Source organism: Lygodium microphyllum, chromosome 6 (assembly GCF_053477565.2).
Source record: "Lygodium microphyllum isolate KBCC chromosome 6, Lygodium_microphyllum_v1.1.10, whole genome shotgun sequence".
Lineage (NCBI taxonomy): Eukaryota > Viridiplantae > Streptophyta > Polypodiopsida > Schizaeales > Lygodiaceae > Lygodium > Lygodium microphyllum.
This window is the reverse complement of record NC_141140.1, coordinates 3,278,666-3,297,086: the sequence shown is the minus strand read 5'-3', so window position 1 is coordinate 3,297,086 and position 18,421 is coordinate 3,278,666. Positions and strand designations below refer to the sequence as shown.

At 40.3% G+C, this 18,421-nt stretch overlaps 1 protein-coding gene across 1 annotated transcript in view; it reads left to right on the top strand.

The window, feature by feature from the left end:
• LOC148034240 (mediator of RNA polymerase II transcription subunit 8-like) overlaps nt 1-18,421 on the top strand; it is a 188,855-nt gene that overhangs the window by 103,456 nt on the left and 66,978 nt on the right. Inside the window, exon 8 of the mRNA XM_087679211.1 lies at nt 16,364-16,429. Within this exon, the coding sequence (XP_087535337.1) occupies nt 16,364-16,429 (66 nt within the window). The remainder of the gene's footprint in view (nt 1-16,363; nt 16,430-18,421) is intronic.

Sequence of the window (18,421 nt, the reverse complement as noted above, 5' to 3'; positions counted from 1 at the left end):
GCCTTCCAGTTTCCATTTTGTATAGTGTAGGTCCAAAAGGCATCAAAATCTCCTTTTCTGCTCTCGTCTAGCTTCCTACAACCTCCGGTGATCAGCTGCCTTCACATCCGTGTGGTTACATTGTTGTGTTTACCAAATTCAGCCTCCAGACTGCTGCGCTTTGGTTTCCAGCCTGCTGCCCTTTCACTTTCAGCATCATCTTGGCTCCAACTAGTGGTTATAAACCTCAATGTCCATCTCTGATGGAAGTCACTGTCCAACTATTCCCATTGGTATCCTTTCGAGCATCTTGTATAACTCTCTCATTCATTTACAACATCCATTCATTCACTTCAAGGTTCTCTTTCTTCTCTAGTTGTGTTTTTGTGAACTTGCATTCTTGTCTGAGTGGTTGTGTTTTAGTTGTGTATGAGCATTTGGTTTTTTCTCTGCTCAAACCCTAGCATCATTTCACATGGAATGAGAGCCAATGCTCTTCTAAAAAGTATACTACAGTTATCATGGAGGCTTGGTTTGTGTGAGATAAATGGGTGACACGCAACCAATTCACAATGTCTTAGATTCCTTCCTCTCGGGATCCCACAATGTCTTTTTAGGCTTTTCCATCACTGGAGGCCTTGAGGAGACATCATGGCCTCAACGAGGAGGACAACATATCATCTCTATCTTCTTCTTAGTAGGGGTCATGATGGAAGTGGAGTTTAGTGGATTCTTGCATATAGAATATTCCCATCCTTCTCCAGACAGACTTGGGAGCCTTGCACATCACCTAGGATCAATTATGGTGAGGTTGGCCACCTCAACCAGCCTTCGTTCTTGGCAAGGGTAGTGAATAACCTGAATAAGCACTAATTACAGCAATCATAAAATTCACATGAATTGGAAAACACATGTTATCTCTTAATATTGGTTTGATTGGTCCCCTTTTGGTATTTTTTTTCTCCAAGAAATGAGAATTCTATCAATAACACTTCGGAGACAAGCCCCTGTGAGGTAAACACAAAGTACAAGGAACTCTGTGAAGAGTAACTAAGTATATGAAAAATACAATGGTTGTGTGAATAACTAATTTTGTGGGCTAATTGCCAGACCATTTGAGGGGTTGTCATGAGGACATGAAATTTTGATGCTTTGCTTAGCATTTGAATAAGTGTTAATCAAATGTGCAAATGTGAGATGCATGTGTGATGTGCAAGTACTTATTTCATAATGACAAGCGAAGGATCTCGAGATGTTAGTGGGCGTCAAATGCAATAGTTGTACTTGACAAGTATTGGGTGGTACCTCGTTATAAGTTTTGGCCTAGATTATTTTATTATCCATTAATGTCAATGATGACATCAGGAACTAGGTATTAATTAATTAATTAATGCCTATTCAAGGGCTAATGAATGCTTAGGAATACTTGGGTGAATAGTGATAAATTGGCTTAGCCAATTTAATTGTTGGTTGATAAAGGTAATTTTTTGAGCAAGAAGTAATAATTAAATTAATTTTCGGAATTAATATTCTAAAAACTAATTTAATTGGCTAAATATTGCTGAAAAATTCAATTAGAAGGTTGCCACTTAGCGAAATTTTCCCAATGCAAGTAAGGGAAAGGCTATATGAGGGTGTTGGAGCCATTTTAGCATGGTGGAGATCAGGAGAGGAAGAGAGATCTACTGGTGCAAGTTTCCAACCATTGGTGATCAGCCTAGCCATTGGAGACTTTCAAGAGCTGGCCCTAGTTGGTCAAGAGGCCATTGAAGCCAGCTGACAACCCTTGTAGATTGTCTACAGGTAGGTGACAACGAATTTGGGGTCCACAAGGGCATGTAATGGCATATGGGGCTCTTGTTGATGATGGGAAGTGATGCTGCATGGCCTTCTTCATTTAGACACATTGGTCTCTTGGATTAAAAGGTTTATTGAAGTGCATGCTCTAGAGTTGTTGCGTTGCAATTGGCAAATTTATCTAATACATGGTTGATTGCTCTAGTAGTGCTATCTTTAGGGTAGCCATGGCCACATAGATAGGCGAGAGGGCCTTTTTCTAAGAAATTGATTGTTCCTTGCATTTGAGTTTGAGTAGAACCGTTTTGATTGTGGATTCTAGGGTTGCTAGACCAAAATCACTTTTGGCAACCATAGGGTATGGTTGCCTTTGTAGTTGCCAGAAGCATGCAATAATATCTTTTGCTAATGCCTACCCTAGCCTAGACAATGGCCTCAATTCCATAGGCAAATTAGGTACAATAAATTTGAGAATGTAAATGCAAGTCTTATTTCTAAGATAGCGTCAACAATTGTGCAAGTTTCCTTGGGATTGTTACATAAAGGAAACTATACTATTTGTTGAAGTTTCATTGCTTGGATAGAATAAATAATGAAGCAACATAAAAAGTTGTGAGACACTTTACCCAAGCCTTGATACTTGTGCCTTTGCATTTTCTTAGAAAATGAAGTGTTCATCTTGTTAAGTTTGCTTTAAGAGCAATGTGTTGGCTTAGTTTTGTGCAATGTTTATTGATGCTTTAGGTAAATTGAGGGTGATACTTGAGAAGAGTGTTTTTGTGCTATCTTGCATGGCATGGAATCCTTGTCACCACCCTTAAAACCATAAGGGATGGATCCACATGTCAAAACCCAACACTATTTTGACCACCAAGGCTTTGTAATGCATAAACTAAGCATAACCAATGCCTCATTGCAATGATGTACCACATGATACTCATGTTAGGCATATATCAATTGCAAACCACATGTAACTTATGCAATTGTACTTCTTTTGCATGATCTTCAAGTGTACTTTGCATACCATCCACATATTTCTACATGCTTGCAAATGCACATCTACATACAAATTCATAGTGACTAGTACACTGAATAGCCTAGGTGTAAACCTAGTGATGGACCTAGGATTACTTTGGACCTAGAAAACATTCTTGTTTGTATACTTTGGACTATTGTAATGTGATTGTGCATTGGAATTTCCATACTTCCAGCTATACCAAGATACATATTTTCCATACATTGCATGCATTAATTGGAGACTAGTTGCATTTTAACTCATGATTAGCACTATACAAAGCATTTGCATGACCAACATAAATACCATGAGTTCGAACGTAGTGGGTTGCATATATGTATTGCCAAACTTGCCACTTTGCATACCAATGTCGTGCCAACATTGCTATATATGGGGTTATGCATATTACCAGCCATACTCGGATACATTGGGCCTTGCACACTACACATTGGTTGTTGCATACCATGAGTTGTGCCATACATCCTTGTATGCAGTCCGACATAGCATGGAAACTAGTGCCACCACCAAAGTAACTTGGCTGTCGTATAATTACATGCATGCCTTGCTCTCCAAACAACATTGGATTGACACTTTCAAGTTCACCTTGCATATGCATCAATCGCCCCACTGCCATTATGTGCTTATGCTCACTATTCATGTTTGGAACATGATGTTGCTATGTTGGGTCTTCCTTTGGTGCATGTTGCTATCCCGAATCTCTTGAAGAGGACTTCCTCTTCTTGCCTGTGCTGACCTCTTTTAAGGGGTACAAAAAAGTGTATGAATTGAGGATCATTTGCCAATTGCATAAACATTTCAGTTGTTGTCCTTAGCTGATCTTTAAATTGGTCATCAAATTCCTCTTCCTCTTGCTAATCATCAACTTCTAAAGGCCTAGAAGGACCCACATTTTGGTCTTAACCAACATTATCAGCTTGCTGTTCATGCTGCGTACCTTATCCAAGATCAAGCATTGCATTTTCTCCAACATTGAATTTTTAGATTGAGAGGTATCATCCCTGCTTGATCCCATCTCACTATTTGAAGACATTCTTGCTGTAATGCTGAGTTGAATATAATGCCCGTTCTAGTGCAAAGCTTTTGATCTTCCATCATGTGCCTTGGGCACCAATTCGAGGGAATTGATGGTATCTTGGTGATGCAACCTTGAAACTAGCCTTCCTCCTTGGAGAGGGTGGTAGATAACTTGATTGAGCACTAATTACAGTAAGCATAAAATTCACGTAATGTTCGTCCCAAAACTAGCTCTCCTTGTAGTATTTCTTTAACTTTTAATTGCAAATGGTTGGAGTACAACTAAGATTCTCCGACCTTCTCCGCTAATCCAAGTGCCACTTGCTGTCAAAACTGGCGAGCAAGTCTCCAAACTAATTGACCCCTTGATTTGCTTGGGGATTAGCCTTCGCTCTGATCCTTAAAAGACAAATTGAATCTCAAATTTAATGTTGGCTGGCTGGCCTCTTGAATCTCCATGAAACTCCTTAATTTTAGTTGCTGGAATTCAAGTCCTAGGCCCTCAATTTTGAGCATGCATCAGAAGGTGGTTGTCAAACCTTAGTGTTTGCTGTAAATTAGGGTTTACAGTAGAGATTTTCCAATATCTCCACTTTTGATGACTCAGATGGCTGGATTTTGCCGAGATAACTTGAGAGATGGCCAAGGGATGAGAGAGAATATTATAGAGAGAGATTTCAGAGTTTTATCGCAAGAAACGTTGAAAGACTACTATTGCTCTGCTGATACAACCATGGAAGCTCTCACCTACATCTTAGGACCACTAGAAAGAGTGTTGCCCCCCTCTTGTATGGTGTCATTTGCACTAGAAGGACCTTGGGTTGCTGTCACCTGCTCTTGGAGGGCCCCAAACTACTGTCTCTTGCTCTGGGAATGGTCCTTCGTGGTTGAAATGATCTCTTCCACTAGTCCCTAAAAACGTTTTTCTCACTTGCATAGGCAAGTTTTGCCAGGTGGGGAGAGTTGCATGGAAAGTGTAATGCCGCTAGTAAGCTCCTCAAGTAGATAGTCTCTGTGATACCCATAAAAAGAGCCCGATAATCAACCTTAGCAGAGTGGAAGCCGCCATTGTCTCTTGCTTATTGTTGGCCCAATAGATGGGTGCTGTGTCCTAGGTAAAAGAGGTAGTCGTCATGGGAATGTTGGGTGCCAAGACTTTGTCTAGTCAGAGTCAATGTATCCTTGCAAACATAAACCAGATTCGTAAGTTAGGGCATAAGAATAGGTACGTCACAAGTATCTTAATGCATGAAGAAAAAGTAAGCTAAATCTAGTGTCATGTGAATCAACCAAAGAAGCTTTTCTACAACAAACCTATAGGTGTGCTTGACCAAGGGTATCCTTAGAAAGATGGACAATGGGATCAAGAGGTGTGGTCATAGGCAGTGTCTTATCTCTACAATGTTGGTCCACTAACTGAATAGTGTACTTCTGATGGGAAACAAAAATACTACCCTTAGATCAAACTACTTTTATCTCCCAAAATAAGACACCAAGATATGTCATGTCAAAAGACGAGCAAAGTTGGGTCTTTATCTCTGCTATGGCAGCAGAATTAGAGTCAGCAATAAGTAAATCATCTACATACAATAGGATGTAGTTGACTCCCTTTGAAGTAATATGGACATATAAGTTCGGGTCATAAGGGGTAGAATGGTATTCATGAGTCCTAGGGAACTCATCCATCCTTTAGAAGCAATACTGCAATGCTTGCTTTAGTCCATAGAGTGTTTTCTACAAGCGAAAGATCTTATTTGTGAGTTAGGAGAAGGAAATTCGGAAGGCTGCTCCACATAGACTTCCTTCTCCCAATAACTGTTTAGAAAGGCACTTTTGACATCTATTTGATAGTTCATCCAACCATGGTGAGCGGCTAGCGCAACCAACAGATGAAAGGATGTCAACTGTGCAGTAGGAGCAAAGGTCTCTTCATAGTCAATACCTTGCTTCTGTCAAAACCTTTGCACCACAAGGTGAGCCTTGTACTTGTCTAAAGTCCCATTAGCTTTTAGCTTAGTTCTAAAAATCCACTTTGTCCCGATGACTTTCTTATGGCTTAGATGATCCACCAAGGTCGAAGTCTCATTTCGATTAATACTCTCAAGCTTCTTTTTCATGGTCTCTCACCATTGGGGTTATTCAAAAGCCTCTTGCCAACTATCTGGTAGAAAATGTGTTACGTAATCAGTTGGAAGCAACGATGCAAATGAAGCCCGAGGTAGAAGCTGGTCGGGCTGATCTTCTAGGGCTCTCCGGAGTGAAATTTATGTTGGGAATAAAGGACCATCGTGCCTTTTATATGTGCACGGGTGTGAAAACACCCTTAGCACATTTGTGCTTTCATATATATATATTTATCTAAAAACCTAAAGAGGTATACTTGTGATTGTGCCCACAAGTTGTGCTCACTCTCCTCGCTACTCTATATACTCTCTCTCACTCTCTCTGCTACTAGCAAGCACTGTGTGTGTCAATCCTCGCGCTCCGTCGGAGCTCAACAAACTGGTATGAGAGCACAGGTGTTGAATGCTCCAACAGTCGTGCAGGAGTCAAACGGCACAGTTGGAGTTACAGGTTGGGCTGCAGGCATCAGAAGATTGGACAAGCGGATAGTTGGCGAGTTGAATTGCTGGCGAGGACCAAGTCCAGGAGACACGCAACCAGGCTGTAGGCGTGGGCGATAGGACTCTGACGGAGGCGTGCCGTTGTGATGGTTTGTTGGACGACTGTGCTGATGGCGGGACTAGTGTGGCAACTGCATGGCGACCGTCGAGGCGCTGACGTACGGGACAGGAGCCACGTGATGGGCTCGAGACGCCAGCACGACCCAGGTCGGCGGGTTAACGCATCCCCCTCCCCGTCACATTTTTTCAAAAGTCAGGTAAAAAAAAAAAATCTCTTTTATCCCCTTTTCCCTCTGACGGGGTTTCACGTGTGGAAGCATAGAGTGCAGATTTGTGCAATCTTGGAAATTTGGGCTTTTCCCGGATTTGGAGATTGTGATGTAGAGCAAGACTATTTGTCTTAGAAATTGCAGGAATTTGTGACATTTTACCTCCGACATTTGGGGCTTTTCATGTACATGCAAAAATTGGGCTGAAATTTACCCAATTTCTTGACATCGATGCACATTGGACCTTGTGTAATTTGGGGTTTTTGCTGTTTGGGTAAGATTTTGTGCCATTTGGTCAGTTTATGTACATGCGGGTTTGATTCCATGCAATTTGTACATCTAGCACTTGTAAAAATTTGGGGGTTTTGCTGAAACTGGCCGATTTTGGCAAAACTAGCCTATTCTATGCATGTTAGAGACAGTGCAGATGTATGGTTGATGCTTTGAGCACAAAAATTTTAGGGCTTTTGATGGTACGTGTCAAATTTTTTGCCTGTGGGTGCATGTACAACAGAAATTGCAGCTAAAAGTTGGGACTTCTCATGCAATGTGATGTATTTGCCCCTGAAACAGTTGTAATTAGTTGTGGAGTGCTGTAGCACAAGGTTTAGTGCTTTTCTGAAAATTTATTTGCAAATCTGAAATTTCTGCTTCTACGTGGTTATTTATTGCTGGTTGGTACTTGTTTGTACCCTGGTGCTTTTGAAAATTTATTTGCAAATCTGAAATTTCTGCTTCTATGTGGTTATTTATTGCTGGTTGGTACTTGTTTGTACCCTGGTGCTTTTGAAAATTTATTTGCAAATCTGAAATTTCTGCTTCTATGTGGTTATTTATTGCTGGTTGGTACTTGTTTGTACCCTGGTCACGCGTGACAGTTTGGGCCTGCATTTGCTGAATTTTTTGGTCACATTTGGGATGAAAAGCAGGGACAGCAGTAATCTCATGCACATTAAGAAACTTGAAGGAGCACATAACTTTACAATCTGGCAAAAACAATGCTACAATATCCTGTTGCAGAAGAAGCAGGCAAAGCCGATTAAGACCAAAGGGGCAAAGCCCGTAGATATGGAACAGGAAGAGTGGGATGAGTTAAATGAGCTTGCATGCTCAACCATCGAGCTATCAATTTCTAATTCCTTGTTGTTTAACATTGAAGGTTTGGATTTTGCATATGCTATTAGGACTCAACTAGAAGAACTGTATGTACAGAAGAGTGCCGCAAACAAAATGTATTGGTTGAAAAAGCTTATGGATTTGCGTATGAAAGAGGGTACAGCAATGTCTACTCACTTGAGTGAGTTTAACTCCATTTTCAGCCAGGTGGTTGCCTTGAAGTTCTTGATTGATGAAGAATTTAAGGATATGTTCTTGCTTTGCACTTTGCTTGAGAGTTGGGATACATTCAGGACTGCTATGAGCAATTCTAATGTGATTCTTCAGTATGCTGATGTAGAGAGTGCTCTACTCATGGAAGAAATGAATCGGCAGAACAATGCATCCAGTAAGTCTTCCAGTGCTTTGCATACTAGGGGCAAATCACAGCAGAAAGGCAAATATGATAGCAAGGGACGCAGTAAATCATGTGGCAAGGATGTTGAATGCCATCATTGTGGCAAGAAGGGTTACTTTAAACGTGACTGCTACAAATGGAAGAAAGAAAAAGGAAAGAGCAAGAAGACAGATGATAGCAAGGAAGAAAAGAAAGAGAGTCAGCCTAAGAAGAGCAGTGTCAAAATTGAAGAGGTGAATGTAGTCACTCATGATAGTGACAGTGGGAATATACTCTAGTACACATGCTTTACTTGCAGATACAGATGATGACATACATATCTAGATCCTCGATTTAGGTTCTTCTTTTCATATCACCCTTCATCGTGAGTGGTTCTTTGACCACGATGTGATTCTCTGACTATACAGGGGGTCGACATGGTGTTGTTCATCTTGGGGACAATGCATGTGACATTGCAGATATTGATAGTGTACAGTTGCAGTTTCTGCATGGTTCTATCTTCACACTTCAGCATGTACTGCAGTTGCAGTTTCACGTATTGATAGTGTGCAGTTGTAGTTTCAGCATGGTTTTGCCTTCACACTTTAGCATGTACTGTATGTACCTCAGCTTAAGAAGAGCTTGATTAGCACAGGGCAGCTAGATGACGATGGATTTCATACAACCTTTGGTGATGGGAAATTGAAGATCTGTAAGGGATCTAAAGTGATTGCCAGAGGTTGTAAAAGTGATACCTTGTATCCTCTCCATGTATCTAGTGCGAGCGATCATGTTGTTGTTGTGACCGAGCATCCAAGTGTTTCTTTGTGGCATGGCCGGTTGGGACACATGAGTCAAACTGGAATGAAAGTGCTTTCTCGTTTGGGTTACTTGCCTTGTCTTTGTTATGTTGATTTTGAGCATTGTGATCATTGTGTTTATGGTAAACATGCACAGACGTCTCATAAGAAGTCTCTTTCGTTGAAATCTTCTCCTCTAGAGTTAGTGCATTCCAATGTATGTCAGATGCCAGGGTTATCTTTGGGTAAAGAAATATTTTGTCACCTTTGTCGATGATGCTATACGGAAGGTATGGTTTTACCCTATTCGTAGCAAGGATAAAGTGCTTGACAAGTTTAACAAATTCTTGGCATTGGTTGAGAATCAGACTGATAAGACACTTAAGTGTCTTCGCTCTGAGAATGGTGGGAAATATGTGTCCAAGGCCTTTCAGGCATTTTGTGACAGCAAAGGGATAGAGAGAGCTCATTGGTCCTCATAATTCACCCCAAAATAGAGTTGCAGAGCGTATGAATCGAACCGTATAGGATAAGGTCCGTACGATGTTGTCTCATACTGCATTACCCCATGGTTTTTGCGCAGAAGCTGTTATGACAGCCGTACACTTGATTAATTGGTCACTAAACGAGACTTGGGGGGGAGGGGAGTTTCCCAAGAAGCCTAGTCGGGCAAGCCACCTTCGTATGCACACTTGAAAGTTTTTGGCTGCGAAGCATTTGTGCACATTCGTAAAGAAAAACACAACAAACTTGAGCCAAAGTCCTGTAAATGCATTTTTCTAGGATATGGTGAGAAGGGTGAAATGGGATATAGATTATGGGATCTCGAGAAAAGGAAAGTAGTATGTAGCAATGATGTTATCTTTCGGGAAGATCGCATGCATAAACAGCCCGAAAAGACTGAGGAGGTCTGTAGGGTTGTAGGATCATTCATGTATTTGTAGGATCATTCATGTATGATGTATCCACTCCTATGTATGTACTTGTAAGTTGTAGCGCATGTTGGACATGCGGGATATGCCATAGAGGTTTTGGCGTGTTACCCTCAAGTATTCATCTTATATACTCCAATAGCATTGTTATTTAGACTTTAAACATGTGTTCTATCATCTATAGTTCAAAATAATGAAGTTAAAAATTTTCTTCATACTAATATCGTACCATACCTTATAAAATCTTAAGTTACCATTTAGTACCGTATTTTACCGTACCGTACTGTACTGTACTTTTCGTACTTGACAACTATGCATAAGGAGTTGTGCCATACATCCTTGTATGTGACCCTTGACCCACCATAGCATGGAAAACCACCAAAGTAACTTGGCTATCCCATAATTGCATGCATGCCTTGCTCTCCAAAGGGCATTGGATTGGCACTTCCAAATTGCCCTTGCATATGCATCAATTGCCATTTGCTTCAGCTCACTATCCACATTTGGAATGGCTGTTGTATTGGCTCTTCCTTTGGTGCATCTTGTTGTTCCAAAGCTCTTGAAGATGATTTCCTCTTGTTACCTTTGGTGCCCTCCTTTAAGGGGTGCAAAAAGCACATGAATTGAGGATGATTCGTCGATTGCACAAATGTTTCAGTTGCTGTCCTCAGTTGATATTTAAATTGGTCGTCAAATTCCTCTCTCTCTTGCTGATCATTAGCTTGTAAAGGCCTAGAAGGACCCACATTTTGGTCTAAACCAACATTATTAGCTTGTTGACCATGCTGTATGCCTTGTCCAAGATCAGGCATTGCATTTCTCCCAACACTTTGTGAGCTTTCAGATTGAGAGGCATTATTCTTGCTTGATCCCATCTAAGTATGTAAAGACATTCTTATTGTAGTGCTTAGCTGAATACAATTTCAACACTAGAGCAAAGCTTCTAACCTTCAATTAGATGCCTTGGGCTCACCAATTTGAGGGAATTGATGGTACCCCAGGAGTGAAACATTGAACCAACCTTCCTCCTAGATAAGGTGGTACTAACTTGATTTAACACTATTTACAACAAGTAATTAATTAACATAAATTGACAATTCACAATTTATCGTAAAACTCTTGGAGAGTAGACACCTTGTTGGCCTCCAAAGTTGGTGCATGTTTCTGTATTTCTTTAACTTTATTGACTAATGTATTGGGTACAAGCTGAAATTCCACAATCTCATTGGCTGATCCAAAAGCCCCTTGCTGTAAATTCAATCAGCACACAAATTGGGCAAATTGCCCCTTGAATTTCACCCAAGACTTGCTCTAAGTGGACCCCAGAAGACCAAATGCTACCTCAAATTCACAATGGATGGGCTAGCATCTGAATTCCATGATAATTCCACCAATTTCAGGTGCTGAAATTAGTATACAATTCCATCTATTGATGGCATGGGTCTCTAGGTGGCACCTTAATTTATGCAGAAATTTAGGGTTTAAAGCATAATTTCCTTTGTTGTTCACCAAATTAGGTTGAGATAAGCTGAGATCTTATGAGAATTGATTGAAGAAGGTGAGAATGCTAGAGAGAGAGAATTCAGAGATTTCTCATGGGGGAACCCTCCAATCTGTCTACTGCTTGTTTCAACCAGTAGAAAAGCAGTCGATTGTAGCTCGAAAGCACCAAAATTGCTATTACCAGCCAGTTGTGATGTTGCTAGCCCCTAATGGGCCTTCTCCTGCTGTGGTTGCCTAATGATGGCGTCAGATGTGTCACAACTCTAGAGAAATAGAATTTGTATCCTTTTTCATTAATTTGTCTATATAATGATTTATTAAAATTGTTTCCTTTGCACTAATTAGATATAAAGAAAAGTGCATTGGAGCTGGCCACTGATTTTGTCTCCATTACTTTTACATTTTCATGGCTGTAATTTTGTGAGTAATTTTCATTTTCAGCTTTAAGTGTTCATTCTCTTTTATATTAAATCTCGAAAACAAGCGAATATCATAATTATTAAGCATACTACGTTGTTCAGGGCGTTTACAGTGGTATCAAAGCTTTGGCTCGGTCCTCACCCCAACACTGATAGTGCTTACAACTATAAGTTTGCTTGTTTTGAGCCCTTGCATTGAGTGCTTGAGCATATTTTTCTTAGAGTCTCAATGGATCAGTCGAGTGTTATCCTTCAAGCCATTCAAAGTCTTAGAGAGGAGAATCAACAAATTCGTGAGCAACTTCTCAAACTAGAAAAAGTTGAGAATCCCAAAGAATTCAAGGAAAGAAGCCCATCTGCTTCAAGGAGACAAAGCCATACCAATGAAAGGAGCCGATCAAGAAGTCCAACTACTTCTAAGAGGCAGTCCCATTCTACTTCAAGACAAAGAAAGAGATCGCATCGAAGCTCATCCTCTTCTTCAAAGTCATCTGGCACCTACTCTGATGAACCCTCTTCTAGTGACGAAGAGTCATATCCTTCTCGTGGAAGACCTCATCATCGTCAAAGGTGTCGACATTCTTCACCCTCGTCTCCATCTTCATCCCCATCAAGCACTTCATCATCTTCAACCTCAAGATCCGGGCATGGACGAAGGCATAAGAAGAAGAAGAAGACCAAGTCGCTATCTCAACTTGAAAAGAAGATCAAGTTCAGTATGTATGATGGTTTCCGAAATCCTGATCTTCTTCTGAAGTTTATTCGTCAATTTCAAATTTTGTATGGTCGTGACAAGTATAAAGAAAAAGAAAAGATTAAGTTTGCAGCTTTACATTTGACCCGACTTAGCCCATACTTGGTGGACGGGGTTGGAATATGATCATGCTGTCCCAAAATCATGGCGGTCCTTTGTTCGCATGATACAAAGCCAATTTCTCCCTGTTCATTTCAAAAGAGATGTAAAAATGGAATGGGATCGGCTTTGGCAAAGGAAAAATGAGTCACTTGGTGACTATACCAAGAGATTTTGGGAGCTGCTTTTGAAGGTCCAACATTTCAAGAAGATCAGCAGTTCGGAAAAGCTTAGGAAGTTTCAAGGAGGTTTGCATTTTAAACTTCGTATTGCTCTTAATCATTATCATTGTTTTAGTTTCAGGGAACTCATTGACCATGCTGAGACATGGGAAATGGAGCACAATGGCAACAAATCATTCCAAAAGAATGATAAGAAGAGAGTAGCTGATGATGAGGAGAATTCAGTCCCAAATGAAGGACAAAAACAAGGGCAAAAGCAGCCATCAAATCAAAAGAAGATGAAGCCCTATGCACCTCCTAATGCTCCTCAATTTCGCTCCAATCTATACCCACAAGCAAAGTAACTTTCCGAAGAAGAAAAGCAGCGCTTCATGAAAGAAGGGAAGTGCTTTAAATGTGGACAAATAGGCCACATAGCGAAGCAATGTCCAAACAAAGGACAAAGCAAGGTTTCTGACAACAAGCCTAAGTCGCCAGTGAAAATCAATGCTATCAGTGATGTAGTTGCAAACACAACTCACACTCCAGAGATGCGCAAATTATTAAAAGCTTGGGGACAGTTGCAAGGTAAGCAAGCACTATTCTTGATAGATCTTGGGGCAAATGAAAATGTCATTTCCTTGCAATTAGCTAAAGAGCTTGGATTAAAGAATGAAGAGATGGACACTCTGGCAGAAGTTCGCCAAGCTTTAAATGCCGATGAAGGTGACACAGTGAAGATTGTGACACCCTATATTGGCAAGCTCACACCTAAAAATGCTAGTCCTAAAAAATAGGGATGTCATTCTAAAAATAGTAAATTCTGTACTCTGACTGAGCTTACAAAATTTGGTTGTTTCTATTCTTGACAGTATTCAGCCCAAAAAGGAAGGCATAGAGAAGAGACAAGTGTCAAGACACTTGTCATACAAGTTTCCAAGTGTCCCACCACTTGTCACATCTCATGACATGTGGCTGGACACTTGTCTTGTGCTACTTCACTTTCCCCTTTTGTACTAGCTCTTCCCTCTCCTATAAATAACAGCTCGTTTTTCTTCATTCAGTATCATTTTTCTTTGCTGTAAACTCATGTACAGCACCCACAGATAGCCAGAAATTGGCCCATCCATCCCCATCATCATCCCCCACTTCTCCATTGTCAAATTCCTCCATATTCCCTCTTCTATGACTGCTGTTTTATAGGACAGCAAGCCTATAAATTCATTGTAGCACCTTCGTCTCAAGCTCTTTCTTCCATTTTAGCAACAAGAAGCAAGCCATATCCATGTACTGCTGATCAACGATGGAGAAAGGCTGATTTTCCCTCTTTCTTCTCTCATACTATAAAGAAATCAGTTCTTATCATTGCATAATAGATAATGCATGTGTGTTTGTATATCTTTGCATGATCTTGTGAGAGTGAGAATTACTTCTCCTCACTCTCAGGTTGATTGTAACTGAGCTCTTTCCTAAGGGACTTGGGTTGAGCAAAGGGGTTGTCCATCTTCAACCCTCAATCTTGTCTCCATTACTTTTACATTTTCATGGCTGTAATTTTGTGAGTAATTTTCATTTTCAGCTTTAAGTGTTCATTCTCTTTTATATTAAATCTCGAAAATAAGCGAATATCATAATTGTTAAGCATACTACGTTGTTCGGGGCGTTTACAAGATGGTTGTCACGTGCTGTAATCTGCTGTTTTCTGCTTAGAAAATCGATCAGCAGCCTTTTCTCTCTCCTCCTCCAGCTGAAAACTGACTTGAATGGTTGTGAACAAGCCCCAAAAACATTTTCTCAATTTGCATGGGTATTTTTGCCAAGTGGGAGCTTTCAAAACCCAATTTCCAGCACTATCTAGCCAGTAAATTAACTTAGAAGATAATTCTGGAAATTTATTTCAGCCCTTTTGACGCTACGCAAAATTAAATGTGCCAATTCATAATTGAATTGGCTTGGCCATTTGCAACCTAAAGTGATTCTCAATCTCTAGGGTCCCTTAGACTAGCATTAATAAATTTATTAATGCTAGTCTCTAGTGTCACCACTAGCACTAAGTGGCCAAATAATAGTTAGACAATTAAAATTGACACCAATTGACCACCAAAACCCAGTTGGCATAAATTGTCACAACTTTTACTTTTCGCACAAATTGGTATCTTGGGGTCTTGGGTCCCACACTGTGAAATAATTGACTCACATATGCAAGTCACATTTGATTAACTTTTAATCAAATGCTAAGCAAAGCAATAAAATTTCATGTCCTTTTACAAATCTTGTTTTGGAAGAATGTGATTTGGTCATTAGGAGTCCTTTTAATGACAAACTCGGTGAGTGAATGGAGTATTCTACTAACGTGACCTTAAGTTTATCTTGGTCAATGATTTTGAACTCTTTGAGCTCATGGTTGAGATTGATATGACAGGTCCTATTGTAAGTTGTATCGCGGTCAATCAAGTGTTCTCACAACTCAAATGCAAGGTCAAAATGTTGATTGAAGCTGTGAGTTGAATTCCTATAGTAGCTCTTGCATTAACCCAACTACGGAGAATGAAACATTATGACATATGTGCTTTCCAAGAGTGAACAACCTTGGAGCAAAGTGAGGGTCAGTTGGGGTTTTAACCCTTGCCCTAAGTCCCATAGTTTCCGTGAGTCTAAGACATGCCTCATTAGATCAGACCAAGTGGTGTAGTTAGACCTATTAAAATGCATCTTGTGAGTGAATGCATTCTTGGCTGATGCAAATAAGGAGCTAGAACCATGAGGTGTTGGGAAGGAATGATAAGAAAAAGATATCATGGAGGAAGCATTGGAACTTGATATCCTTGCCTAAGTTGGCTGAGGCAAGAGGACATAACTAGATGCTCCACTAGGCATTGTGATGTTGGCAAAGTACAGACAAAGTGGTCCATAGTTGGGAGGGAGAATGTGTGGGTAGGTAACCCATGGGAAGGATATCGCGAAAGTGCTCGGTTTGGAGGGTGTGTCTCCATGACTGGTATACCTCCATCACCCGGAAAAGCAAAAACTGAGGACCTAAAAGGAAGTGAAGTGTCTATGTTTGGTAATAATACTTTTCGGGGCTGTATTAAAGAGCTAATCAATTTGTAATGCATTTTTTAGCCCAAGAGTTAGCATGAAGCCTGTGGAGGGAACACTTTATATGCATGTGTCAATACATGGGATATGTTCTCATACTCCAAGAGGAGTGAAATGCCAACAATTATCAACATATAAGCTAGATGTAATATTGACACTATGTGCTTCTATCCACTTTCACCGCATGGAAGGCTTAATAAACTTTTGTTTGCAGTTGAACAGGATTTGTGTTTGTGTGTGTAAGTAGCTAGGATCTTTTCCCACAGTAATACAAAGTGTTATGTGTTTTTTTCGGCGATATCCATCATGACACTGCTAAAATCTTTTTATTTGTTTGGATTTTTGGTTTTATCTTGGGGTGTGGGTGTGGTTTTACGGAAGACAGGCTCACATTCATCACTTACAACAGCAACAACAAGCTCAACTTCAGCAGCATTTTCAAGCGCAACAAGTATTATTTTCTGTAAAAGATATCCCTTATTTCTCTACTTGTACCTATACATGTAGTCTTGAAAATATCTGTGCGTGTGTGTGTGTGTGTGTGTGTGTGTGTGTGTGTGTGTGTGTGTGTAATTTGTTAGTTTGCAATAGTACTTTTTTCACATATGTGAGCTTGCTGAAGTCTATCAGCCGTAAATGTTAATTGCAGTTATATGAATGCGTGCTTACAGTAGGCAGAAAATTCTATTATACTATTGTACTTGATCTGATGGGTAGCAATCACAACGTTGGTTTGTTGGCTAACTTTATTTTCTGAGTTATTTCGTGAGCGTGGTATCACTACAATGAGTGTCCTATCAAGAATGAAATACGACACAAAACAAGGCTCTCTCACACTCACTCATCGGAACACAATGATAAAGTGAAAGAACAATCGCTATGACGGGTAAAATGAGTGTGCAATGATGCTCGATAAGCAGACCAAACATGGGATGCCACAGTGCGTGAAAAATAAAGGTTTTGAATTGCCAAAATGCTGTGTCCAAAATGGAGCTGGATATCTGTACCACCGTTTCTCTGTGACATATTTGGGACAAAATGAAATGAGTACCCAAATAGATCTTGAAGACAGGAAACTGTTGGGGCAAGAAGTGTCCCCTCTCAATCTATAAAGGGTTGGGGGTCAGACCCCAACTGGTGCAGGTAGTTGATCAAGACTACTCCCATGTAAAGCCTTCATGAAGATATCAGCCACGTGTTCTGGGTAGGGACGCACTCCAGAGAAATCATTCAATCTGATCAAATGACAGTCAACTGCTATGTGCTTGGTTTTGGAATGGAAGACTGGATTTTGTGCCAATGCCATGACACTTTGATTGCTTGTATAGAGGATACAGTAGGTTGCTATTGTGAATGATCCAGATCATCCACTAGGATTGCAAATAGAGAATGTCCTATGAAGCACTATAGAATGCTTGGTCTTGCAGTAGGTTGCTTTTGGTTAGAAAGACAAATCAAACCAGAACCAAGGAAGAAGCACCGCCCACCATGAGGTCTTTGGATATCAATATCGCCAGCCCAATTTTTTTAAATTATTGAAAAACGAAAATTCTGTTAATAACACCTCTAGGAAATTCCCCCTAAGGTAACAAACATAGTACAAGGAGGCCCTGTAAAGAGCAACTGAGTACATCATAAATACAGTGGTTATGTGAAGAACCAATGTGGTGGGCTGTATTGTCAGATTCTGTAAAACCTTAAAAGTACTACTCTTTTGACAACAAACCCAATTGATAGGTATCTTGAAGATACCATCGTACTTTCATTTCATACTTTCCCACCAATGAGTAAGGTACCATAGAGAATTGCCTAACCACACTCACTCTATGTACCAAATCAAACCGTGTGTAGTCAAATAGATCAAAGAGAGACAAGTTGTTGATATCTTGAATAGCATCATGATCTTTAAATGATGATTTGTTCACAACTTGCCTTTGGAATCTATAATAGTCAATGGAGCCATGCCAAAGGTAACATAGTACTTTGATATTTTGTAAGGGTAACTGAAATGAAGATACCATGTAGAGAAGCCTGCTTTAGACCATACAGGGCCCTCTACAAGCAATACACACAATCCTTGTAGTGCACACTAAGAAATGCCCCTAGTTGCTCCACATAGATTTCTTAGTGAATTCAAAAATTTTCTCACAGATTTCTTAGTGAATTCAAAACTCTATGAGACGAGGATGCCATGCAGGGAGCCTGCTTCAGACCATATAGGGCCTTTTGCAAGCCATACAAATGATCCTTGTAACCTACACTAAGAAATCCCCCTAGTTGCTTCGTATAGATTTCCTAGTGAATCTCAGTTGAGGAATGCACTCTTCACATCCATTTGGTGTAATGGTGCACCACGAGCTACCAAAGTTTGAATAGTGACCTTCGGTGTAGTAGGGATAAATGTCTCCTCATGATCAATCCATGTGAGAGTACATGACACACA